This window comes from Giraffa tippelskirchi, chromosome 9 (genome assembly GCF_054371585.1).
Source record: "Giraffa tippelskirchi isolate mGirTip1 chromosome 9, T2T-mGirTip1v1.2.pri, whole genome shotgun sequence".
Lineage (NCBI taxonomy): Eukaryota > Metazoa > Chordata > Mammalia > Artiodactyla > Giraffidae > Giraffa > Giraffa tippelskirchi.
The window spans coordinates 118,595,761-118,622,576 of record NC_137283.1 but is presented as its reverse complement, the minus strand read 5'-3'; the positions used below and the strand labels follow the sequence as shown (position 1 = coordinate 118,622,576).

Sequence of the window (26,816 nt, the reverse complement as noted above, 5' to 3'; positions counted from 1 at the left end):
GCCTCAAAGGCTTTTGTTAACATCACTATTTTTTTTTGCAAGGCTTCAGTATATGAGCTGATTTATCTGGTTCTGCATGCTTGAGGCCTGATACATGCTATTTGTACATGGCAGGTTTCATCTGTTTAGCATAATTGATAATATTTATCTGCACAACAAAAAAGCTCATCTCCTGAAGTAAAGAAAAAAATTTGTGCATAAACTGTGGTAAGCAATGGTAAAGAGGTGAATAAAGACTTATGATCTCTCATAAAATGGAACTAAACTACAGGAAACTCACCAATTGTGTATGAATGTGCAATAGGGCGAAAAGACCAAATACAGCACCGAAAAAGAAAGATTAGAAAGACCCTTGCCTACAGTGATAAAACTGAAGGGCTTTGTTACCATTCTGTGAATTTTAACCAGAAATGAGAAAAAACTAATATACTTTAAACAAGAAAAGATGAAGCTTTATGACCAAAGAAATATTTCAAAATAAACTTTAACATAGTCCCCATTGTTTATAACCAGCAGAAGAAAATTAACCCCTGAAATTTACTTTCACGGGGAAAAAATGTTCAGATTTTTGTTGCTGTGGTTCTTAATTGAAAAGCCTTCGATAAAGCTTACTGTCTTTAAAGGAAAGTAACTTTAGAGAACATAGAAACGAAAAGGTAACCAAATGTAAAACCGCTTTCCTTTCAGAAAGGATAATCAGCCTAAAAGCATCTGTGCAAAAGATTCTGAAAGGAAAGCACATCCTACATATTCTAATAACAAGGTTATTTCCAAATTTCCAACAGATGATATATAACACAATTCTTTTGAGAAAAATCAGTATTTTTCTTTGTGAAGAAGGTACACATTGAGTTAAGAGTTTGCTCCTGTAATTCATCATCCTTCAGAACCTGAGGTTACATTAGGCTTCAATCACCCCCTATCCTACTGTTCTCAGCATTTGGTAATATAGATAGTAGAGCTAATTTTCTGTCATTCAGGAAGAACTGTTGGATCACTAAACTTGTATCATCATCACCTCTGAAACACAGCAAAAATCACTGTTAGAACCAATGGTTTATTAGGTCGAACCCACCATCAACAGTGTCAACTCTGCCTGGTCGTGTTAACAGGAAAATGTTTTACGAGTTCCACCACTGGGCATCAATTTAACTTCTAGCACCAGCAACGCTGTAAAACCGTGAACGTAATTTATATGGTGACCTGCGTGTGTGGGAAGCAATATCTAGGTGAAACTTCTCACAGTCTGACAAAATGCTTTGATTTGCACCATTCAGATGATTGAGCAAAAAGAGTTTAAGCAATCACCACCAATAGCCTTTATCTCCAAATGCACTAAAAATTTATTACTCTATGAGTATAACCTATTGCTTTAGAGCTAGGCTTGATAGAATAGAAATGATTGGATAAATATTACATTTTCAACTGGCACACATCTTGTCCATTAGGTTTAAATATTGGACAAGCTGTGTGTTTAAGATAAACATCAGTCTTAGCTGATTCCATCACACAGTACATTTAGAAAGCCTCCAAATGTTTCCATAGTAACATTTTTGTGCTTACACATAGCTGAGGATACATGTTTACTGCCAATTAGGAGAAAGTAAATGGAGAGACCACTGAATTCTTCTTAAACAGTATACCTTTGTCTTTTACTTAGCACTTAATACAGCTGACAGTATTTACACATCTATTGCTGTGCATATATCAACCAAATAATCACTCAAGTAGGAATGAACATAAATAAATACATGGCTCACTTATCTATCCGAAATACAAGTTTACGATTCAGGTCTTCTTAGAAATTTTAAACTAGCCTAGATTTCATACTCCATATGGCTTTTCCAGTAGCTACACTTCTCTGCATGAAGGGAAAGGTATTTACCTGGAAACTTCTATCCACCTGCCCAAAATTTAGACACCTTTAAAAACAGCAAAGGGTGTTTCTGATCTATAGGTGCAGAGCACAGCTGTCATGATTACTCCACTACAGCTTTTAAATATCCTTTCTAGCAGCATGGGAGGGATCCCACACACATAATCTTCAATGCCTCTAGGTTCTTGACCAACTACAGTAGCCTTGACTAGTGTGATTAACTCAGTGTTACTTGCTACTATGTTCTAATTTGGTTTGCTTAGATACTGCGTGGTAAATAGTATCTCCATTTGGTGGTGAAAAAAATGGACTTAGGCTAAATGACTTGATCAATAAATAACAGAAGTGGAACTGTAATCCAGGTGTGTCCGATTCCAAATCATTTTCCTCTATAAGCCATACTGAGGATCCCCAGTCAAGATGAGACTGCAGTAATTAAAATCTTACACCTGAAGTTTTCAATAAGTGCCTAGTAAAATAGTAAAACAAAACTTGAACACACACAAGATTAGTTATAGTTGGTATATCTTTATTATACTCCTAATCACCAGTCTTCATTCACTGAAGAAATATACTACTAATCAAGGGATCACCAGGCAAAATGACTACTGGTTATTAACTCTAGTAGTTGAACTCTTTAATTAAGGTTTGCAGCCTTGCTTTCATGCATTTTGTTTGCCACGCTAAAAATAATAATAATTGCAGTGTGAAAAATGGATATAAAACAAAAACTTAGTATTTAGAAACAGATCATCCTATATCCCATACACAAAGCCATTTGTTACGGTACAACTAGAAGAGACTTAAGCATTTAACTTGGACTGTCTAGTAAAATCTTTTAAACTGTTTTTCTTATCTTGTTCTTCACAATTAGAAACTAGAAAATCCCACTTGTCTAGAAAGAAAAAAAAAAGAAGGTTGTCTCTTCTAGGGTTAACAGATGATTTTTGTAAGATTTTAGGTAAGATTAACCTTTTGCTCACAATAGGACTGGTTATTGGTTTTATTATTTTTTTTAGTGTCTTTAACTTAGGTAAAAATCAATATAGAGCGAGACAAAGGGCTCTAGAGGGTCTGGCTACACCAGTTTTGGGTTTGGCTCTTGCACAATTCTACAACATGCTGAAGCTGGGACGGATTAGCCTGCTTGTGTTGAGTAAACCGATGATACTCAATAAACAGTTTCTGTTGTAAACCCCTTAGGACGTGCAAAGCCACACTAGTTGGCAATAGACCAGATAAGCTGCAGAACCAGCTGTAATCTCATTTAGACCTGAGCTGATCCTCCTGTCCTTTCATTCCACAGGATCAAAGCAAAGCACTGAGGAGGCAGCTGTATTATAGCGGCTCTGCTAGCTGGATGCAGCAAACATTTCATAAATTCCACTCCTTGAAGCAAGTCTCTACCTAATCTACCCAGAGCTAGGACAATCAATGAATTTCTGAATTCATTAGACTGATTATTACAGGGTAACCATTTTCTCTTTGGAGAAATGTGATGACTGCCTGCCAACTTTACAAAGCGGCTCATTTCTGACCTTGTTTTTTTCTTGAGGGGCCCAAAATGCCTCCCACAACAGTAAATAAAAATGGTTTAAAATTTACTTTGCTCATTATCTTTAATGCATATTAACAAGCAAACAATAGATGATGCCAAATCCTCCAGCTGTCATAGCTGACCATCATTCAAATGCATCCAAACTTTAACAGTGGTCCATAATTCCACGTTCAGTGACATGGGGGCAAGGGAATGCCAACCCTTACTGTCATACAATACCATATGTCAGCCAAAAGTAATATTCAGAAATAATTTATAGAAAAGGTTTCTGAAGTTTGTTAGAAAATATTATTTAACACTTATGTAATTTTCTATAAAACAACACAACTTTTAAAGCATTTCAAAGTGTGAAGTATTTCAAATAACTGTTTTTTCTTCCCTTTCGACAGAACCGACACCATACTATCTCATTTTACTGGAAATTTCCTTTAATAGAAATCTAAATTCCAAGTAACAGTTCTTTAAAAAGTAGTCATCACCCCCAAATTTAAAAGGATACTAACTGGATTCATAATGGGCTCGGAAGAGAAGGTTGTGGGTCACAGATGACTCTAAATAGTAAACATGAAAGAAGTGAAATCCCAAACAGATGGGCATGGCTATATATAAAACATCAGCATTAAAAAAAAAAAAAATCACTAATAATTTAATGCTGAAAGCCAAGAGTTGAGGGAAACCCTATGAAACATCTAGTCAGAGAGTTGGCACAATTTTTTTTAGTAACTATATCGGCCTTGCAGACCACATAGAGTCACCTGTTTCTGCTATTTTAAAGTTTAAGCGATGTAAAAACCATTATTAGCTCAACAGCTGTACAAAAACAGCCCATGGGCCAGACTTGGTCAGCAACACCTTGGTTCACCAACCCTTTCTGGTCCAAATCACTCATTTTACAGGTGAGAACACAGAGCCTCAGGAACATGAGTTCTTTTTGTAACTGTCAGTATCGCATTCAGATCTATTGAACCCCACTTGGGGTTTTTCTATTGCTTCCCGACATTTATTCCAACATTGCTTCTGGGGAGTGTGGGGGGGAAATGGTGTGAAGAATCTACTGTACTTCAGAAACATTTGAAAAAGGTTAAGAAAAAACTGGAACTTGTCAATCCACGCAGTGCACCCAGTGATCACACAGTGACTGATTCAATCATTTCCAAGCTAACAAATTCTGCATCGAATGGTCTGCCTCTCTCCAATCCATTCTTCAGACATAAAAAGGTCTCATTTAACATAATCACATAATAACAGCAAAAGTAATAAATATGAAAACCTTAACTCTTCTAATATTTGCAAAATCCAGATCTTGGTAATAATAACACCACGATAGGAATCCACAAAACTGTATAATTATACTTTAATTGTATTGTGAGGCATGCATTAATCACAAAGTTTAAGTACCAAGGATAGAATTATAATAATTCTGTAAAACAAATTTAAGCTAGCTAAGTAGGTCAGAACCACTAACATGCAACAGGAGACCTCTGGGAATTTATCAGTTAATGGCTATTTATGTGCAAATGAGTGCCCTCCAACCCTCCAAAATCCTGTGTAGCTGAAGGGTATTTCTGTTAACCAGGAGCACTGCTTAACTGCCGAGGCATAAATTAAACCATTTTATTGGAATGATTTTTAATTCCTCCACTTTCCTCTTACCACATCCCCCCCTACCTTTCTAGAAGCACAATTTACATAACATATCTAAAGTAAGAAGAAAAATAGAGGTGGCAAGAGAGTTTTCAAAACTGGTCTCTCCTGTCATCTACATGTGTACGTACACTACGCCTTCAGTAAAATTAAAACATTTCATACACATCTTCCAAAAGAAATTTACACTCTCAAGAAACTACAAGTTTCAATACAACACTAGACTAACACATCTTACCAATGAATTAAAATAAATTCTGTTCTATATCCTTATATTTTTATCTTACAGAGGACAAAGAAATTCAATACAGTTTGCATATACCATAATGTTTTTCACAACAGTCAAACGATATACCTTCAAAGTATACTCTAAGGGGCGGGACACTAGCTTTTTCCTGTTTCTTTAAAACAACCCCTTACTGCCTCAAAAGAAAGTGAAGCATTTGGGTGGGGGAAAGACGGAATAAAATTTCTCAGTGTGACATAAATACAGTTAAAAGAAAACACTGAATATCCATTATCAGGACCGTGCCAAACTTACTCAAATACAGAGGTAGCATAAGTTAGCTACTAACTTCTATACTTTGTGTGGAATAACCGTTATCTAAATTAGTCTATTAATATAGCATCAATTTTAAAATTTCAATTTGTGCTAGCACTCCCTTTCTCTCCCATCATTAAGTGACAAATAAAATACAACCTAATGCTAAGTAAAAGATGTAGAGACCAAGGTAAGACATAGTATCTTTAAAATTACAGTATTTTATAGCACAGGTAAAACCTCAGCAATTCAAGCTGGAGGCAAAAAAATACAATACTTGTGGGAACTCTCTATTTTAAACATACAACTAATAAAAGTTTGTGGTAAACTCCTTCCAAGAGATAAGAAAAAATGTTCCACTCATTTTTTTCATCATTGAATTTTCCAGGGTTGTAAGTAAATTATAGCAGAGCAGATGATTATATCAAGTTTGCTTCTGATGAGTATGCTTTGAAAACTGGATTCGGAGAGCGATCATCAAAGGTATTAAGTGCTCCACTGGACAACTATGTTTGCATATGAAACAAAGAACAGAGGTCTCCAGCCTAACGCCATGTGTTACACTTAAATGCATAATATGCATGAGTCATAGAAATTAAGATGCATTTATAGCCTGAAAACATAATTTCATTACAACTGTCTGCTTTTAGGAAGAAAAATATTAACTACAAAAGATAAAACTCTCACACAAACGTGACCATCTGTTAAAAGTCATCGCCCTACTTCAAAAGGGAACTCTCAGAAGCTGTACCGTAAGGACCCTCTTGGATCCTCCCCCACCCCCACTATTTCTATCCTTTTTGGATAGGGATAATACAGTGTTCATACCAATCTTCCAGTCACAGGCAGATTTTCTGTCAGATCTCTGTGTACTCAGCACTGCCCTAAGGTTTAATTAACCCTGCCCAGAGATAAACAGGACCTTCTCTGATTGCAGAGACAACAGATACATAGCCAGCCTGCTGAAAAAGTATCAAAATTAAGAGGTAGGTCTCATATTTGGACAATCCCCTTCAAAACTGCATAAGAACATCACACAAGGAAGAAAACTGTGCAGGTACTGTATAGAAGTCATGAAAAATTACAACCTCTGCATTTACATGGCTGAAATACCAGATGAAATAACATCATATTAAAGGGTGTTTTTTTACATCCTTAGGGTAATGAGATCAATACTACCAATGAAGGAAATCACAGACCACAGAACAAATGAAAAATTTCAGCAGTCTGGAAGAAGTCGCTAAACCTAAAATGTCCATGATAGCTCAAAACGTTGCCTGAATATTATTGCCTGATTACACAGCCCCAACCTGGGTCATCAGATCATTCCTTTCCATTATTCTCTCTATCATTTAGTCCTGACTTCAAAACTAATGCTCTTTGCTACCATACTGCATTTTTAAATCACTTTTATTTTTTAAAATATATTTTTATAATACTAGTTTAAAAAAAACAAAAACAAAAAAACACTCACAATAGCTTTCTACTTAGTTTCCTTAACTTTTTAATCCATCATGACAGAACCATCAAAGACTTACTGAGCAACATAGTATGTTAGCCACTTTAGCTGGATATCTAGTGCTGAAAATAAAAATACAAATAAGACAAATCCCCCCCGCCCTCAAAAAGTATCCCTCCAGTGAAGAGGATGGACAAAGACAGATGATGGTGTTTCAACTGATAACCAACCACTCTGGGTGATACAAATATATAACAAGAAGGCACAAGGGAGGAAGCGACTTGCTGGTTGGCTATCCAGGTACCTTTCACCCACTCAGCCTACTTAGTTAAAATTTGTTAATTCTTCAAAGTTTTCTACCCTGCATAGGAAAATGAGAACTCAAACTGACTAAAGCTCTAATTACATACTAGAAGCTTTCATCATATATGCTGTTTAGCAATGAACTCTGACTTGGTTATTATGCCTCTATCTTAAAAAAAAATAAATAAATAAGCTACGCAAAGTACCAACCTAAGTACTTATTAACTTATTTTTAAGTTAACTAAAACCCACCAACTACTGACCAAAGTAAAAATATTCGATAATATTTGTAGTGTTATAAGTTGGTGCTAAAGACAAGTGTTTCCTTATGTCATTCTTTTTTGCATTTTTATTTTGTGCATGCTACATGAAACGGGATAAAAACAGCTCTGCATAAGTAAAATAAAAAAATAAAGCAAATTAAGTAAATTTTAGTTTAATCATGTTGATTCAGTTCAGTTCAGTCACTCAGTCGTGTCTGACTCTTGCAACCCCATGGATGGCAGCACACCAGGCCTCCCTGTCCATCACCAACTCTCGGAGTTTACTCAAACTCATGTCCATTGAGTCGGTGATGCCATCCAACCATCTCATCCTCTGTCGTCCCCTTCTCCCGCCTTCAATCTTTCCCAGCACCAGGGTCTTTTCAAATGAGTCAGTTCTTCGCATCACGTGGCCAAACTATTGGAGTTTCATCTTCAACGTCAGTCCTTCCAAAGACTATTCAAGGACTGATTTCCTTTAGGATGGACTGGTTGGATCTCCTTGGAGTCCAAGGGACTCTCAAGAGTCTTCTCCAACACCACAGTTCAAAAGCATCAGTTTTCCGTGCTCAGCTTTCTTTATAGTCCAACTCTCACATTCACACATGACTACTGGAAAAACCGTAGCCTTGACTAGATGGACTTTTGTTGGCAAAGTAATGTCTCTGCTTTTTAATATACAGTCTAAGTTGGTCATAACTTTTCTTCCAAGGAGTAAGCATCTTTTAATTTCATGGCTGCAGTCACCATCTGCAGTGATTTTGGAGCCGAAAAAATAAAATCTGTCACTGTTTTCACTGTTAAATCATATTTCCATTTATCAACTTTAAAATGAAAAGAAAATTTACCCCAAAATATTAAACCATTCAACATGTAATTGACAGAATCTGAAACGCTGAAGTAAGCTAATCCAAGCGTTTACCCTTCAGGTGAAAGAACTAAAATATGGGTGTCAGCCCGAGGTCCCACCAAAGTTAGAGTAGTAAAAGATCTTACTATCATTTCATATCTCATCTCAATTTGCTTCTCCACAGAAATTTAATGTATTCTTAAACCAGCATTCTCTCTCTTAAAATGTAAATATTGTATCGATGAATATTTGAGGACATATACAATGTATTCAATATGCAAGACTACAGGTAAACATAAACAGGGAACGATTTTAACTTTTTTCACTAACTTTGAAACTTTGTATTAAACATGAAAAGAACTGAAACAAGAGTGTGTAAAGGATTCTCTAACTTCCATGATTCCAAAATAAAAGGTGTAAAAGACAAGCTGCTGCTGCTGCTAAGTCACTTCAGTCGTGTCCGACTCTGTGAGACCCCATAGATGGCAGCCCACCAGGCTCCTCTGTCCCTGGGATTCTCCAGGCAAGAATACTGGAGTGGGTTGCCATTGTCTTCTCCAATGCATGTATGCATGCTAAGTCGCTTCAGTCGTGTCTGACTCTGTGCTACCCTATGGACAGCAGCCCACCAGGCTCCTCTACCACAGGATTCTCCAGGCAAGAAGACTGGAGTGGGTTGCCATTTTCTTCTCCAGTAAAAGACAAGAGAAGTAACGTATATGAAAATTTAACCTTTTTTTGCTCTCTCTCTGTTGTCAGCACCGTTATTCTTGGGAATAAATATATCTATCTGCTGTGGACTGAACTGTATCTTCCCAGATTCATATACTAGGAAGTCATTAAAGTTAAATGCAGTTATAAGGTTGGGGCCCTGACCCAATAGGATTAGCATCCTTATAGGAAAAAAACACCAGAGTCTCTCCCCTCCCAAAGGTCATGTGAGCACACAGGGAGAAGGCCCTCTCACTAGTAAAAGAACTCTCACTAGAAATGAGCAATACTAGTACCTTGATCTCAGACTTTCAACCCTCAGAACTGACAGCAAATAAATTTCTCTTATTTAACTGACCTAGTCAGCCTGTAGTATTATGTTATGGCAACTTGAACAGACTAAGACATCATCTGCGCAAAGTTTTTAAAAGATTATATATTAAATGATACAAGCTTCCAGTGCCTACTAGTCCTAACCTAAATGAAAAATGTGGAAGAGCATCCAAAAAGACATATGACTTATGACTATATCATGATATATTACGAGATATGACTGTATCAGTCCACATGAAAATGGGAAAACAGAACTGTGTTTATGATCTCTAAAGTAGGCAAGATGGACTTGTCTTCTGGGAAACCCGGATATATAATTACATCTTGTCACAAAACTCACACTGTAATGTTAATTCTGAAAAGCCTGGACCATTAATTTGGCCCTACCAAACTATCAAACCTACCATTTTACATGTGTGATTTTCAAAATATAAGAAAACACCATTCATATATTGGATCAAATTAATGGTTCAGACATTTCAGAATTTGGAAAAGAGCAACTGTGGAGATATAAAAATGTGGAACCATTAAATAGCTGGTTTCCACTACACTGTAGCTCTACAAGCATAGGATACAGCTTCATGCACACAGAACACTTGTTAGTTCAGTCCTGACACAGAAAGTATCCAAAAAATGTATGCTGAATTGCACTGGAATTCCTCCCAGAAAACCAATAGAAAAAAACTGTCAACTGTTAAATATGTGTATGTATATATAAATATTTTTTAAAGATTATGACACTTATGTACATAAAAGCCTTAAAACTTCTATATATCCAAAAGGAAATGTAAAATGCACATTTCAATGCATTTGAAACATATAGGATGTTCCTAAAGTTGATGTATTTAAGCCAGTATATGTACTTTGCTATGGTAAATTATTAAAAATCAAACAAGGTTCCTTACTGAGAGGTCATTAGAACAATCTCTATTCAGTGTTAAAGACTCAAAGAAAAGTTCATTTTATAATAAAATTGCTTTACTCTCCCCCAGAATAAGGAAAATAATTTTTCTTTCCCCACTTTTTCCTGAGGGCCTTCCTCTCAAAGCTTGCCATCATTCTATTTAAACCTGGAATGGTGGTTGCCTGGGCCAGACGTAAAACTTTTTTCCATCCCTTCACTATTCTATTCTGGATTCTTCCTTTCTTGAACCCAAGATGTTCCTTGTTCTTGGCTAAATCCTTTGTTTTCCTGTAGGACGTTTTCTCTAGCAGTATATCTCAAAAGTATAAAACCAAATAGATAGTGGCATAGCTGTACACAGCATCTCTGGTATGACAGCATTTATGTAAACTTTTTTTCCCACTTATTTATTTATTTATTTTTAAATAAATTTATTTATTTTAGTTGGGGGCTAATTACTTTACAATATTGTAATAGTTTTTGCCATACATTGACATGAATCAGCCATGGGTTTACATGTGTTCCCCTTCCTGGACCCCCCATCCACCTCCCTCCCCATCCCATCCCTCTGGGTCATCCCATTGCCCCGGCCCTGAGCCCTTGTCTCATGCATCGAACATGGAATGGTGTTCTGTTTCACATATGATAATATACATGTTTCAATGCTATTCTCCCAGAACGTCCCACCCTCACCTTCTCCCTCAGAGTCCATAAAATTGTTCTACGCATCTGTGTCTCTTATTCTGTCTCGCATATAGGGTTATCATTACCATCTTTCAAATTCCATATATATGCATTAGTATACTGTATTGTTGTTTTTCTTTCTGGCTTACTTCACTCTGTATAATGGGCTCCAGTTTCATCCATCTCAGTAGAACCGATTCAAATGTATTTTTTTTAATGGCTGAGTAATATTAAACTTTTGAAAATGTAAAATGCAATACTACATATTGGTTTTGGATTCTATTTTGTCACATTAAATTAATATTAAAGTATGCTGTCCTGAAAAGATCAAACGTTTATAGAACATTTAAAGAGGTAGGAAGAAAAGATACATTAAGGTTTTGTAGAATGGGAATAGGAAAAAAATAGATGTCGGAAAAAAGAAATGCAGAAAAATGTATCAATGACATAGTACTGTTATAAAAAATTCACCAAAGACCATTCCATATGCTTATAAGTGGCTAAGCTATTTCTATTAATAGAGGAACTATGTTAAAGATGTCAAAAACCATATGAAAAACTTTTGAACGAATATTTACCTAAGCACAAGCTGCTAAACATTTATAATGTCTCTCCTCTAATTTTTCTGCCACCAATCAGCTATGAGACACAGTGTGAATGACTTATCGCCAAATAATCACATACAGTATTTTGTACAGGGCAATCTCAGAGAAAATTCTGTAAGTGATGTAGAAGAGTTTTAAGAGGCGTGTCTACAATGCCTGTGTATCGATCACTGTGTTATTTCTTTGTTTATATGTTGGCTTCACTACACTGTGGGGCACTTGAGAGCAGCGATCTGTTTTCAGCATCTCTGTTTCCTCCAAAACCACCACAAAGTCTGCGACAGCAAGTACTTTCTGGGCAATCAGTAAAGGAGGATTGACTGAAAAATATAGTTATTTCTGTTTCATGCAAAGGCACAAAACTAATACGGTCAAAATTCTCTAAGTTGTAAGAAAAAAAGAGGGGAAGGAAGACACTACGAAGAAAGAATAATTTCTGCTTTCACTTTAAACATAAATAGCATTTTTTTCAGGGAATAAAACTGAACTGATTGTAAAAATCTTGGAGTGGGAAACTGTCTTAAATTTACTTGCAGTGTAATACATTCTTTCACCTCAGTTCTCTGAAACCAGTGGATAAGCAGTAATGGTAATAAAAGCAATCATTGCTTAGGTACTCTGTTAGACATGTGACTTATGTTATCTCTTTTGGGTTATAAACCAGATCTTTAATATATGTTACTGCACACATTTTACAGATTGGAAAAATTGAGGTTCAAAGAGATTACACGACTTGCTGAAGATTAAAGTGAAAGAAAAGTGGCAGAGTCAGAATTAAAATTCACATCTGCAACCTTTTGAAAAAAATACAGCAATATTTTTTACTATAAGCAAAAGACGTAATTCCACGTGTGATTCATAGAAATTAAAATGAGTGAAGTGGAAATATGCTCTGCTGGTTTTGATGCTTGATATATTAACTCACAGAATTGAACTACAACTAATGTCTTGAATAAACTGAGCAATCTAAATTTTCAAACAGGATCTTGAAAAATCACATCTAGGTACAAGAGCCAAGCAAACTTAAAATCACCTATAACTCCTAAATGTCACAGGGGTTACATAAGGTTTATTATACAAAAAGAAACTATGCAGTCTTATACAATACGTGTATCTAGAGAGATGCCTTTGATATCCCCTTTCATAAAAAAAAAACAAAAAACAAAAAACTCAAGTTGTAGAAATTTCCAAGGTATAATCTAATCCCACTTAAAATAATAAGTGGTAAAAGAGGCAGTATGGATAAGAGGAGAAGCAACAGCAGTTTAGAAGAACATTCCACAAAGTGTTAATAGTGCTTCCCTTTATGGGAAGTAGCTGTAGGAAGGGAATGACTTTTATTTTCTACAGCATACAATTGTATATTATTTATATTCTTTAAAGGATACGTGAATTTTGATAATATAAAAATAATACAGAGAAGCACTAAAAACCCTCTCTAAAGGCTTTGAGTACTTAAGTTATATTGAAAACTTTACAAACTCTACAAGTTTTCTCTGTAGTTTTCTAAAGAACTATAGTTTGGTTCCAAAGAGGGCAAAAATCTTTATTTTTATAGTCTAAAGTTTTCTACTATTACTTGAAAATTTGCTTCTATAGAATGTATTGAATTATGTAATTTTTGTTGTTTGGTCGGTGGTGCTACCTAACCATCTCATCCTCTGCCATCCCGTTTTCCTTCTGCCTTCAATCTGTGTAAATATAAATCTTGAATATAATTAAACCATGGCTCCCAGTTCAGTCACTCAGTCATGTCTGACTTTTTGTGACCCCATGAACTGCAGCATGCCTATCTATCATTCCCTGTCTATCACCAACTCCTGGAGTTTGCTCAAACTCATGTCCATTGAGTCGGTGATGCCATCCAACCATCTCATCCTCTGTTGTCCCTTTCTCCCATCTCCCAATTAAAAAACAAAACAAAACTATGTCTAAGGCTCTACATTTTAAACCTAATCGTTTAAAAAGTAGCTTCCACATATAATCAAACAAGTCCGTGAAGATCAAAGTCTCATTTACAATGTTGAGAATGGCACCTTTAGAATTGTGCAGTGCACAATTTGCACAACAGTTCTCAAGAACCCTACCAAGAAACTCAAAGAGACATTCATCACAACTTTGTATCTATTGGAGAAAATTTCAAAACGGTGTATCAGTAAGAACTGGTCAAGTAAACTATGAGAATATTGTGAAACCACTAAAAATAACATAGATGTCACTGATATGGAAAGTGATTGATGATATATTAAGTGAAAAAAAGCAGGCCACTAAACAGTACATAACCCCATTTTTTCATTCTAAGTTTTATATCATAAACATTATAGCCTAACACTGATTTTTTTTTTTAAATCACAACTGCAGGAATAAAATGAAACAAAAGTATTCCTACATCATAGGGTTATGCTGGGTTTTGCTTTTTCTTTTTTTTTTTTAATCATTTGACTTACAGGAAAAAACTTTTCCTTCCATCCCAACCCCCCCATCAGGAAGGAGATTTATGCAACATAAGCTACACAATCAAGAGCGTTTTTCACTTTGTATTGATATTTTTATCAGGTACCTTGGAAACTGTGCTAACACTGGTTGGTAGTCTGAATTAGATCTTGAAGATTGTTAGTAAAGTGTTGTTATTTATAAAAATACATAATTGAGAGAGAAACAAACCCAGCTGAGGCCGCTGAATGAAAACTACTACAGGAAAAGTATACTGGGCTTTCTTGATCTCAGTAGATTCATTTCATAAATGCATTAACTCTTGGTGAACTAGAAAATTTTTGAACAATCAATTTCTCAATAATAATGTTTTTTAAAGCAATTTACTATTAAGTATGCTCTAAAATACCCTTTCCTTTGCCTCTTATCACGGGCAGCTTTTCACCACCAAAGAGTTCCAAACTCCTGGAAATCTATAGAGGATGCTCTTTTCTTCATTATCTTTTACTGGTTTCCAGGAAAACTGCCGGTAGGAGGCAGCAATGACTGGTGGCAACGGCGGCGGCTTCACTCTGCACAGTAGTTAGCTGCTGGCTTCATTCTTCTGTCATTATAGAAGCGAGATGACACTGTTCTCTAATCCAGCCAAGGCTGATAAGTACCATCAACCTGTCACTTCCTACATTTCAAATTCTAACATCACAGCATCAAAGAGTTTTTACATTTCGATTTCTTTTGCTGGCAGCAGCCGGTAGCCTCTCATTCTCCCACGGTGTTCTAATGCTGCATTTGCACACCGGGGTTACTCCCAGACTGAATAGCAGGTCATCCCCTGCTCACTGAGCTCATCTGTGGCCCATGTGCTAGGCAATTTAGATCCAATCAGCCCTTATTTAGCTCAAGAGTAATGAGCAGCACAGTGACACAGACTTAAGCCTGACCCTCAGGATACTGCTCATCAAGCAGTAAAACTGTGACAAAATCATTCATCTTCCACCCGCTGGCAAGAAATAATACTCGCACTCACTGTATTACTTTTCAAGATAAAAAAAAACAAGTCCTGAATTTTCATGATGTGAGACATTAATTTGCAGAAAGCTGAATTCCCTTAAACCCCCCTGTTGCTATGAGCTCACCAGGGGGAAATAGGCCTTAGGAGACTGAAATGGAATAAAGAAAATTGCTCTAGCTTTCTTTTCATTTTAAATAAGCCTTAAATCTGACAAGAGATATCCTAAAGAGAGAAAAATATATATCTTGTAAGGTAAAGAAGAAACAATTGAAATTAAGAGTTCCAAAGGCTAGTTTCATTCCTTATAGTTGTTCTCAATTTTGTTAAAATATAAATAAAATTTGAAACAGAGCAATTACTTACACCCTTCTCCACAAGGTAGATGGTAAAAGGTAAGGAATTGTTCCTTATAGGCCATATGATGGCAAAAGTAAATCCATATCATAAAACAAAAATGTATTCTGATGTTTTCTAAGAAACACATCTTAAAATAACTTTAGGGGAATTATCAGAAGATGGTTAGGATACCTAGGAACATTTTTAATCTATAATATATCTACTTTTCCACAATTTATAGTGCCTTCTGAGATCTTATTAATCTAAAAAGAATGGGATAATTAAGACATCAGTTTCCTTCTCTGACACATCACATCATTAAAAAACAGTGAGTGGTTTATTGTACTACACTTATTGAACATAAATGCTTAAATTATTACTTGCTTCCTCACTTGTTTCCTCTGAGCACTTCCCTTTTAAAGCCAAAAGCCACAACAGTAGTTTATCTCCTGAGTTTCTTAAGACTGGGTCCGCCTACTGAAATCATAATTTCAGGTCTTTTTATCTATTCCACAGCTGGAAACAAGTTAACTTCAGCAAACCCATCACAAATGGGATTTAGCAGTCTTCGATATATTTATTGTAACAACTTTTCTTTGGTTTAAGAAACATAGCCCTGTGTGGTGCCATGAAAGAGCACAGTAGCAAATGCCTTCCTATAAGCCTACTGAATTTCATCCAAAGCTTCAAAGATCTGGGGGGTCCAAATACCTGTAATGAACCATGGAGTTCAGAAAAGGAATCAGAGGCATATAAGTAAGACTGGGGAAAGTAACTTTCACGTCATCCCAGCATCTTTTGATTTATTGCCATTTTGCTAAAGAGAAATATTCCAGTGCTTGGTACAGAAAATAATTGTGGCACTTCTGTTCCCTGAGCTCATCCACTTTCAAAAGAATGAAATGTTTCCTTTCAAGAGTGTATTTCTTTTGCCCTTGTTCTTTTTTATCCTAATGTTTATCACAATTTTTTTCAGTGTTCTTATGCCACTCTTACCTTCCTTTTCCTAATTATGAGAGATGGAATTTACTGCTTTCATTCAAACTTTGCAAACAACTATGAATCAGAAGTCATAAACCTCCATTCATCTAATTCTTGAAAGTAATCTTGAAAAAAATCTATAAAGTTCTATTCATCTCTCAACTTTTATAATTTTGGAGATGAGGCTAAATATTAGATCTGACCTAGGTTATAACTGGAGATTACATCAGGGGCACAGCAAACAGAAAAAAAAAAAAGAAGACTAAGAAAAGTGGCCAAGACTGAGAAGTCCATGGACATTTTGATACCTTTTTCTTATACCAAGCCTTCTGAAATTCACACAGCGTGCTTTGCTGTTAGTCTTATTTTCTTACATTGTGCTATAGTCACTCAAAAGGCCCTTTCAATAAGGATCTTCCACTCCAGGGAGCTGCTTAAAATTATTTTATCAAGTATTTCCTCCATTCCATTATTTCAGTTCCCTCTTCCAAATATTTAATACCTTGCTTCCAACCCAGTCCAAATACAGATGGTCTCTACTTTTACATTCAAAGTGTTCCTGTGGACCCAGCGTCAATGGAGAGGTTTTAGAGACTCTCAAAAGCAAGGGAAAAGCTCAAAGGCCTACTTACTCCACCTGTTTCCATATTTAGTGGGAGAATAGTTTTGGTTATAAAAAAATGGCCCCAAAATTTCAGCAAGAGTAGACATGAGTTTCATTCTATAACATCAAAAACCTTCCAATTAATTGAGAAGAATGGACTCCTGTCATTCTTCTGGAAGTCCCTCCTGCCCGATGGTGCTTAGAAGACAAAAAGCACAGAGTTGAAATGCAGATTATGTATTAAATCCATTAAACCCATAGGCTGGCTACACAGATACTGTTCTCTACTTTCATGTGGATACTGGCAAGAATTCTTGGATAAGCAGGTAAAATCTGGGGACAAGTATAAATCATTATCAAATAATACTGAATGGTTGAAATAATAAAATATAAAACGATGAAAAGGTGATGGCTTCAATATACTTAAAGTACCTTTCTATTTTCTCAGTCTTTCATGTAATAAACACACAAGTGCATATCATATACACTGCACTTAACTGGTTTACAGATGTATGCCAAGTGCCTGCCTACAGTAATGCCTGTTATCACTATAGGCATTCATAAATATTAGCCGGATTTGCTGAATAATTTGTTTGATGTATCCTCTATAGGAAAAAAAAAAATACAAAGTAGAATGCAGTACAGAGCATTCAAGAGAAAGTGTTAAGGAAATTCCAAGGAAAGTGAGGTTATTTAAGACTGTGGACACATGGACAAGCATACATTTCAAGAGAAGCCTGGAATAAAAATGTTCACATAAAAATGAAGAAAACTGTTCACATAAAAATGAAGAAAACGTAAATGAATACAATAAACAAATTGAGACATTATTATGGTCAGTGGTCTTGGGAGGCACAGCATCTAAGTCAGTGCTGCCCACTACAGCAGCCACTAACTACGAATAGCCACTGAGCACCTGGTATGGAACTAGTGCAACGGAGGCATTGTATGTCATATTATGTTCATTAACTTAAATTGTCACACACAGGTAGTGTGTATGGACAGCAGAGACCTAAGCAGATATTCATACAGATCCTATAAAGGACTATTTTACAAATTTGCAACTGAAGCTTAGAAAAGGTTAAGTGATTTCTCAAGATTGCACTGTTGGTAAGCAGAGGAGGGACGATCTGATCTCAGGTTTGAAAAGTGAAAGTGAAGTCGCTCAGTCGAGTCTGACTCTTTGCGATCCCATGGACTGTAGCCTACAGTCCATGGGAATTTCCAGGCAAGAATACTGGAGTAGGTTGCCATTTCCTTCTCCAGGGGATCTTCCCGATCCAGGGATCGAACCCGGGTCTCCCACGTTGTAGGCACTTTACCATCTGAGCTACCAGGGAGGCCCCAAATAGTTATATGTCAGTTGTGTCCGACTCTTTGTGACCCCATGGACTGTAGCCCACCAGGCTCCTCTATCCATGGAATTTTCTAGGCAACAGTACTGGAGTGGGTTGCCATCTCCTTCTTCAGGGGATCTTCCCAACCCAGGGATCGAACCCAGGTCTCCCGCATTGTGGGCAGATGCTTTACCATCTGAGCCACCAGGGAATCCCGATCTCAGGTTTACTGACCCTAAAACTCCTGCTTTTTATACTATGCTGCAATAGGAAGAACACACAAATACTTCCTTAACATGTAGAAGAAAAAAAGCACAACTCATTGGTGGGGATTTGTCCACTACTGCCTGAAATCCTGACTTCTCCCATGTACAGTGCTCCTACCTGAAGCTCATTGATTCCATCTCTAGCCCTGATCTACATACTACCAACTTCTCAAATCACCTTTTCCCAAATCCCTCTAAGTCTTTCGAGGTTTTCTCCCTTTCTTTTCCTGTACTCTGCCACCCCATCCCTTTGCCTACTGTAACCAACACTGACCATTTCTGACTTGTGATCTTAACAACTGCTTTCACTCCTTGAATTTAACCCTTTTCTAATCATTGGTTATCACATATCTGCAGCTTATTCAGTCCTCAGATCAAGTCTACTGTCCTGGCCATTCTCTGATCTGAACCCTCAACTGGTTTTGACAGGAAAATGTAACAGTAAAAAAGATTTGGGAGATATCTTGGTAATTAATAGTTTCATTTGATTAAAGGAGAACCACAAGAAAAAGGTACAGAAATAAAGTAAAGCCAGACTGTGGATAACTTTGAAAACTGTGATAAGGAATTAGACATTACATTTTCTTTGTGTCTTATCAGGATGTCATTAAAGGTGTTAAAGTACAGAATGACATAAGCAGAATCGCTCTCCAACAAGATAAATATGGCAAGAGAATATGAGATGAGCAGAAGCAACAAATGAAAAAATAGATATATAGGACTTCATTAAAATTTTTAAAATTTATGCTACAAAAGATGTTAAGAAAGTGAAAAGGGGCTTCCCCAGCAGTCCAGTGGTTAAAACTCCACCTTTTAATGCAACAGGCTCCAATTCGAATCTGGGTTGGGGAACTAACGGTGTGGCCAAAAAGTAGAAAAAAAGAAAGAAAGAAAATGAAAAGATAACTCATAAAATGGGAGAAAATATTTGTATATCATATTTGATGAGGGATTTGTATCTCAGTACTTCACATTACTAGGGTTATATTATATTTAACCCTTAAAATAACCTGGTAAGGTTTGTGCTATTATCCTCATTTTACCAATAAGGCTGAAATTTGGACACATAATGTTTCCCTTATAATACTTTAAAAGAATCACTTTGTACTTATACAAGGAGAGTGCATACCTATTAATAGATCTAGTTGGAGACTAAATAAATGACTCAAATATTAACTCTTATACATGAAAAATTAAGTAAATAGCATGTTTCAGCAAAATACAAAAAAAAAAGTTTCCAAGTTATTAGGGTAAGAGGTTTATATTACTGCGTGAATTTATAAAATATGCAATATAAAAGGGCTATAGTAAACAAGCTTTGTGCAATTCAAGCTTGGCAAAGAGTATATAAGCAAATAAAGTTAATTCACAGTATACATGTAAAAATCTCATTATGAACTATTTAATGAAAAGAAATCTGTATGTTTTATATATTTCCGCAATATTAATACTAGTATATTCTCTTAGAGATGCTTATGCTTTCTCTGAAGCAACCAAAACTGGTAGATGGATCACTCGTAGTGAGCAACACAACTGTCTGATTTTTCAAATAAAAACTGTGAATGTATTTTTCCATGGGGCATACTCATGTGCTCCCTCTCTCAAATTATTAGAACACTGTCCTAAAAATCTGTATCAAATCAAATCAAAATCTGCATAAAGTATACATCTCATATATATAGTATAAATGATGTACCTATGTGTATATATGACACACATACAAATATATGTACATATACACAGATGTTCATATATACACATGATGAAATAGCAGAACCCCAGATGTTTTGGGCAATCTGGGATATACTAATCAAACTTTGCAAATAAATAACTGAAAATAATTTGATTATTAAAAAAAATCGTATTGGTTTTAACTTGTTTTGTACTAAACAATTCTTCAATAACTAAAAGCTGTAACCCATTATACTAATAGAACACCCAATAACAAAAGGAGGAAAAGGCTTGCATACTGTCAACAGTTCTCTATTTTTTTCTGAAAAATCATGTAAATTATTTGGCAGTCAGTACAGCCTCACAAGAATATTTCCTTTTGAACTACCTCCTTCCCTGCCTAGAAAATCTCCAGTTGTCTCCCGAAGGAAAGATTAAAATAAAAATTTTTTTAGAATAAATGATGTCATACCAATAAAGATTAAAATAACTAGAACTATTGAGCATGGAAAATATTTGAGGAGAATGCTACACATAGCTCTTGTATAATGTGTGCAAACACACACACACACACCCATCCCAAATGTCAAAAAAGATATATAACAGATGAACTTGCAAGTTCATGGAAAAAGAAGAAAAGAATGAAAAAATGTATGTATTTTCAAATGTATTTTGAAGCCAGGAAAAAGAATCTTAAACCTTTTAAGGAGTTGCACTTGAGCACAAGCAGTATCAAAAACAGGTCATCTTCCCTTTTGAACTATTTCTTAGTCTGCACACTTGACACCTTAGACAAGTTTTCAGCTGCCTTTAGACTTCTTTGAAACTAGGCTCTTGTTTAATACAAAATAGGATGTCAGTTGATCAATATCCATTTGGCTTAAATTCATAAGTCCACAACCTCCCTTAAGTGGTAGAACAAACAGGTACAAAGCCTGAAAATTTATTGTTTCTTTTTAAACTCTGAATGATATTTGCTGATGCCAAAAGGCATTTTGAAATCACTCACCTCTACTTCAGTAAAAATGAAACAGAGGGATGGGGAGGAGGGAGAATCTCATGAGGCCTTGTATCTCAAGTTTTTGCCCAGAGCTAATTTTCAGAGCTGTGTTATAAAACCCTGAAAATGGAGGTTTATAATGGAAATGCTGACAGACCCTTAACTATAGCAGCATGAATGGATATAATTAAAGAAAAGCTTTTGGCTACACCTAACTCCACAAATGAAAGACTGCCATTTTTATATTAACCTCAAATAACAGCCAAGTGAGAACTAGAAATGTGATTCCAGAAAGGTAATGTGAAATGTTAAAGATGACTGCTAAAACTATTTGACATTGGGAGTTTTAAACATGAAGGCATTTAGTTAACATAACCAAGTCAGTATTTTCATAATGCTACTTAATCAGCAATAAAGAATGCTCTGGTGAGCCATCAGCTCCAGTTAGCTGAAAGTGGCATATGAAGTTATTATTTCTTAACAGCCTAGAGGGAGCCGCTTCTCTCTTTAATCAGTGATCTTAGTTCCTTCCTACCTATAATTTCACTGTCATACAGTTATAAAACTATTACCCAGTTCAACACACACACGCACACATATCCTGCACATACATTTATGCAAGGACTGGTACCTTACTCCCACCTGAATTATGAAACAGAAGAGATTGCTAAGCTAAAGTATTTCATTCTTTACCAGGGATGCAGTCAGGAATAAATATCATCAATCTATGTAACCCACCTTCTCCATCTAAATCAAAAATTCAAAGAATTTAGCTTTGTTCTTAAAAGAAAAAGAAAACCTTGTGCTTTAATTTTTAACAACTATTCAAATTATTTTTGAACTTCCTAATAATATTAATAGTAAAAATATTATAGCATACCCAAAAGAGTCCTCTAGAAAGAACTTCAATGAAGTTCCAAATTTGGAGTTAAGAGATCAGGAACACATCTCCATATGATCAAATACCTAGAGGACTTTTTTTGTGTTTCCCCTCCCTCCTTCCCTTCTTTTTTTTCTTTTTAAGGTAAACAATCCAGAATGATCTCTGGGGCCCTTTCCCTGCAAATATCCCAAACTAAAGCAAGTCTGTCTTGACAATATTTGCTTGGAAGTATTGAAGATTGATGGAATAAAATAAAATCATGCAAGTCACAGTCTCTCTTATTATGTACTGCAATCAGCCTCATTGAAGGAATGTTGCAAATTACTATGCAAGCTTCAGAAACTTAAAAGATGGCAGTGCCTGTACCATGACAGCATTAATAATGACCTGCACATTACTACACCAATCTTATTCACACATTGACCTCATACTTCTGTTAAAACTGCTTGATAATTTTGGTGACAGAAAGTTACACATGATTTCACATTCTCTTATAGAAATTGCTTTTGATCATAGTAGAATAATATAAAGCAACACCAAAAATAAACATTTCTACAAGGAATTAAATATTATCAGCATAAACATCTGTGTCCTTTTTTTCATTGGTTAGTCCTGTAGAGCACACACTCCTTGCCCCCTGTTCAAGATGACACCAAATTAACACACTCAAACCAGATCCAGTTTTAAAGAAATTCCTAATATAAATGTAAAGTTAGTCTCACTTTATATAACTGACAGTCTTCATTAGGCCCTCTTGATTCCTACCTCTATACTTCTGAATAGTGACCCTCAAGGATTCAACAAAAATGCATTATAGTGAACAGCTTACAAGGTACTTACAAGCAATATTTTCCCAACACTCCTGAAACTGCTTTGGCTTTAATGTTAAAAACTCCTATTCCTTTGCCCAGGCTGCAGCAACATCACCAGGCTGGTTTAGACCAGTTCCCTCTTTTTCCTTCTTGCTTTGTATATTCAGACGAATATAAATAAACCAAAAATGGTACCAGAAATGTGGAAATCTCCAACTGTGCCCAAGAAGCACAGGAAAATACTGCTTATCACTTATTTAAAAACTGAACAAACAAAATGAATTTGGCACTTGGAAAAGTATAGCATCTGCTAATAAACTCTACTAGACTAAGAACAAACAAATGTATTTCATGGAGAAGATCCAGAATCAGTAAAAGCTTCCTCTAATGAAGTTGGCTCTTCATTTACTTATCTATTTATCTATCCGTCCATCCAAATATTTGATTCAGCTTACATTTAGGGATATGGAGATGATTATCTGATCAAGAACTAGAGTACATGAAAATAAAAACTACATAAAACCTAATGAGTAAAAATCCGTGGATTTATCTCTATGAACACACAGCCCAATGTAAAAGTAAATTAAGAAAGTCATTAATAAATGAAATTGGTAATGAATATCCAAAATTCAGAAATTTCATTAAGTTAAGTATCTTTGAAAAAGATGCTACTTTTGTAATGTGCAACTAAGGAAAGGGAAGCAGTCTCTTCATTAACTTCAGACATGATTTTAAATAAAATTGTATCTCTATACCTAACTGCACTGAGTGTAGTGTCTAACTTCTTAAGAGCATGAACTTCAACGGTGAAACTGCTATGTGAAAAGAGCCTTAAAGGCAATAAACGACATGACCATTGTTCTCACCCATTACTATTTGGGTCTGAGTGCATCTGCACATTTGTATAATTCACACAGATCTGAGGACAGTTAAGTTTTGTATAGATGACTGGTGAACATCATCTACACAAAACTTGCTGTAGAACAATCCTATCTCACTCTTAGAATATACTGCTTTAGCTGGGAGTATTTCATGTGTTTGGGGCTTCCCTGGTTGCTCAGTTGGTAAAGAATCCACGTGCAATGCAGGAGACCTCAGTTCGATCCCTGAGTCGGGAAGATCCCTCAGAGGAGGGCATGGCAACCCACTCCTACATTCTTGCCTGGACAATCCCCATGGACAGAGGAGCCTGGTGGGCTATATAGTCCACAAACAGTAAGATACAACTGAGTGATTAAGCACAGCTCATTTCATGTGTTTGAGGCTACAACTCTGCAGCAAACTATTTAAAGAAAATAACTTTTTTTTTTTTTAATGGTACAGTGTGGCCAAAATCTCCTCAGGTACACCAAACTGCATATATTTCAATGAAAGTCACCTCAGATTTGAGTTCATGGTCTTGCTTAGAATGTCCGAAATATCCCTCTGGATAATAACGTTTTTAGGAGAGGTAGAGAGGCAAGATGGGGCCAAGAGGCATGGCTCCTAGATTGCACCAGAGTTGAGTTTTATAAACTTGCATGTAAGCTTTCTTTCAAAGAAGCACTGTTTGAAAGGACAGTTTGAAAACTACTGATTTACACTACATTACAGTAAAACTTCCTTTAACTGCTCTCTTTACAACTGAATTTCATAAGTATGTCAAAAGGAAAACTAACAGAATCAACACAGATAATGATATAAAACAAATTAATACATTAGCACATTACTGGAAAACATACCTGATTCTGGCCAGAACAGCTTGTAGAAAGTTCAATACTGTCCTAAGTTCAGATTCTTGACAAGCTCGTAGAAGCATACTAAAGCCATCATTAAGCAGTTTTTCATGAGAAGGATGCAAGCAATGGCTTGTCTCAAACACCTCCTGAACACTGTCCATATATATGGAAAGAAGTGTCCAAAGAGTCTGTCTTTGTCCCATTTCATCATTCTTAGATACCAAGAACTCCTTTGCTTTCTCCCGGAAAGCATTTGAAAATTTCTCAGCCAAAACACCAATGTCCAGATTTTTCTGGGTATACATCAAGAGGAAGGCCATCTGACCCTTCCAAATGAGAGGAGATGTTTTAAAAGTAGGCTTGAGGAAATCTAGGAGGCCTAAAACATGACTTGCTACATCTTCCACCTCTGCCACAGCTGCTAACAGTAGAAAAAGGCTGAAAAAGTTCTGCAGACCAACTTCAGTTAGTTCTTCCATTCTTTTTTGATGGAATTTAGAATATATCCTGTAAAATTAAAACAGATGAATTAACAGTTTCATTCACAAAAATCCATCTTTTAAAATAACATTTAACTCAATACTCATGACAGTCTCATCACTTTAAATTTTTAGCTATTTCTATATAATGGGGCTATTGTATCACTTTCATTGCTTAGAAAACAAAACTCACAGAATATGCCTTCCCTCTCAACCTTCAAATTTCTCAAGGATGCAGCAAGCATCTATAAGTGAATCAAATGATTCAGTGGCTTTCCCCAAAGGAGAGTAGAAATACTATTTTCTATATAGTACTTGGCTTTTCCTTTTATTTTAATCCCCTCATTACCTTTCTTTTTCAATGTTTATTGACAAATAAGAAAGAATATGTAACTCTTTTAAGTACAACTTGATGTACCTTATAGAACTCTTAAGGGCAATTTTATATAACAATGTTCCTTAAATTCTTTCTCCCTCTACCCTTCACAAAGACCTGGCTCTTACTATACTTACATGTTAAGACAATGTAAAGTACTGGAAAAATTATTTTTACCCACTCACAAAGAAAAATTATCAATGCTCAAATATCCAAGACTAGCCATTTAAAAATCTGTTGTCAATACTAGTTAATATAATTTAAGAGTTGATACACTTTAATTAATTAAGGGATCTGAATTGAACACCATTTTTAATCTTAGAGATTGTTAAATTTCTCTGAAACTTTTTTAATTGGTTTATTCAAAACATAATGCTTATGAGAGGTTAAATGTTTATTTATAAATAATGAAGCTGATAAGCTCCTGAAAATAAAGATCTAATTATCTTCATATCCTCCCCATCACACCCATGATAGGCTTAGTATACAGTCTTGTTATGAATTCCAATTTCTTTAAGCAATAAAGTTTTGAGCTACCTAATTACTGGAGGTTTAACAAAGATACCATTAAAAAAAAAAGTATATTCTAAATAAAAACCAAACTGTATCACCATAATGTTGCAAGAATGATTCATTGTGTGAATCAAACAGGAATTTCATTTAGAGATTATTGAGAAGCATCTACCAGAAATAATAAGCATTCTGCTGCAAGAGCTTCCATTGCTTAAGCTAAGCAAGGGGTGGAGAACAGTCAACTGCAGAGAGGGCTAGAAAAGGGGCTCATAGGCAAAAGTAGAACAAGGGAAGACAGTAAGAATCACACACATTTAACAAGCAAAACTCTCAAAAAAGGACAACACTAGACAAATGTAACCAAACGTTTATTTTTACCACAGCAGAAATGAAAATGGCATACTCCTCAAATGAGAACATCAGAGGTTTTGGTTCTATTATACTCTGGTTAGTTTTCATTCAAGAAAGCTGGGCTTGTGAGACTGGTGGACTCAAAGAACACAAAATTTTATACACTGAATCTATCATCTGCCAATGCATAATCTGGACAAGATTTTTATTTCTGTAAGTTTTAATAAAATATATGCAAGGAATTACATGAAACATTACAATTAACTTTGGCAAGAAAAACAACAATTCTCTTTTATAGCTGCACTTAATATAT

The 26,816-nt window shown here is 35.6% G+C and overlaps 1 protein-coding gene across 5 annotated transcripts in view; it reads right to left on the bottom strand.

The window, feature by feature from the left end:
* Nucleotides 1–26,816, bottom strand: part of MMS22L (MMS22 like, DNA repair protein) — a 118,726-nt gene that overhangs the window by 53,133 nt on the left and 38,777 nt on the right. For all 5 annotated transcript variants that reach the window (XM_081530350.1, XM_081530352.1, XM_081530349.1 and 2 more), the window contains one exon: nt 24,788–25,291. In XM_081530350.1, coding sequence (XP_081386476.1) covers nt 24,788–25,291 — 504 coding nt within the window. The remainder of the gene's footprint in view (nt 1–24,787; nt 25,292–26,816) is intronic.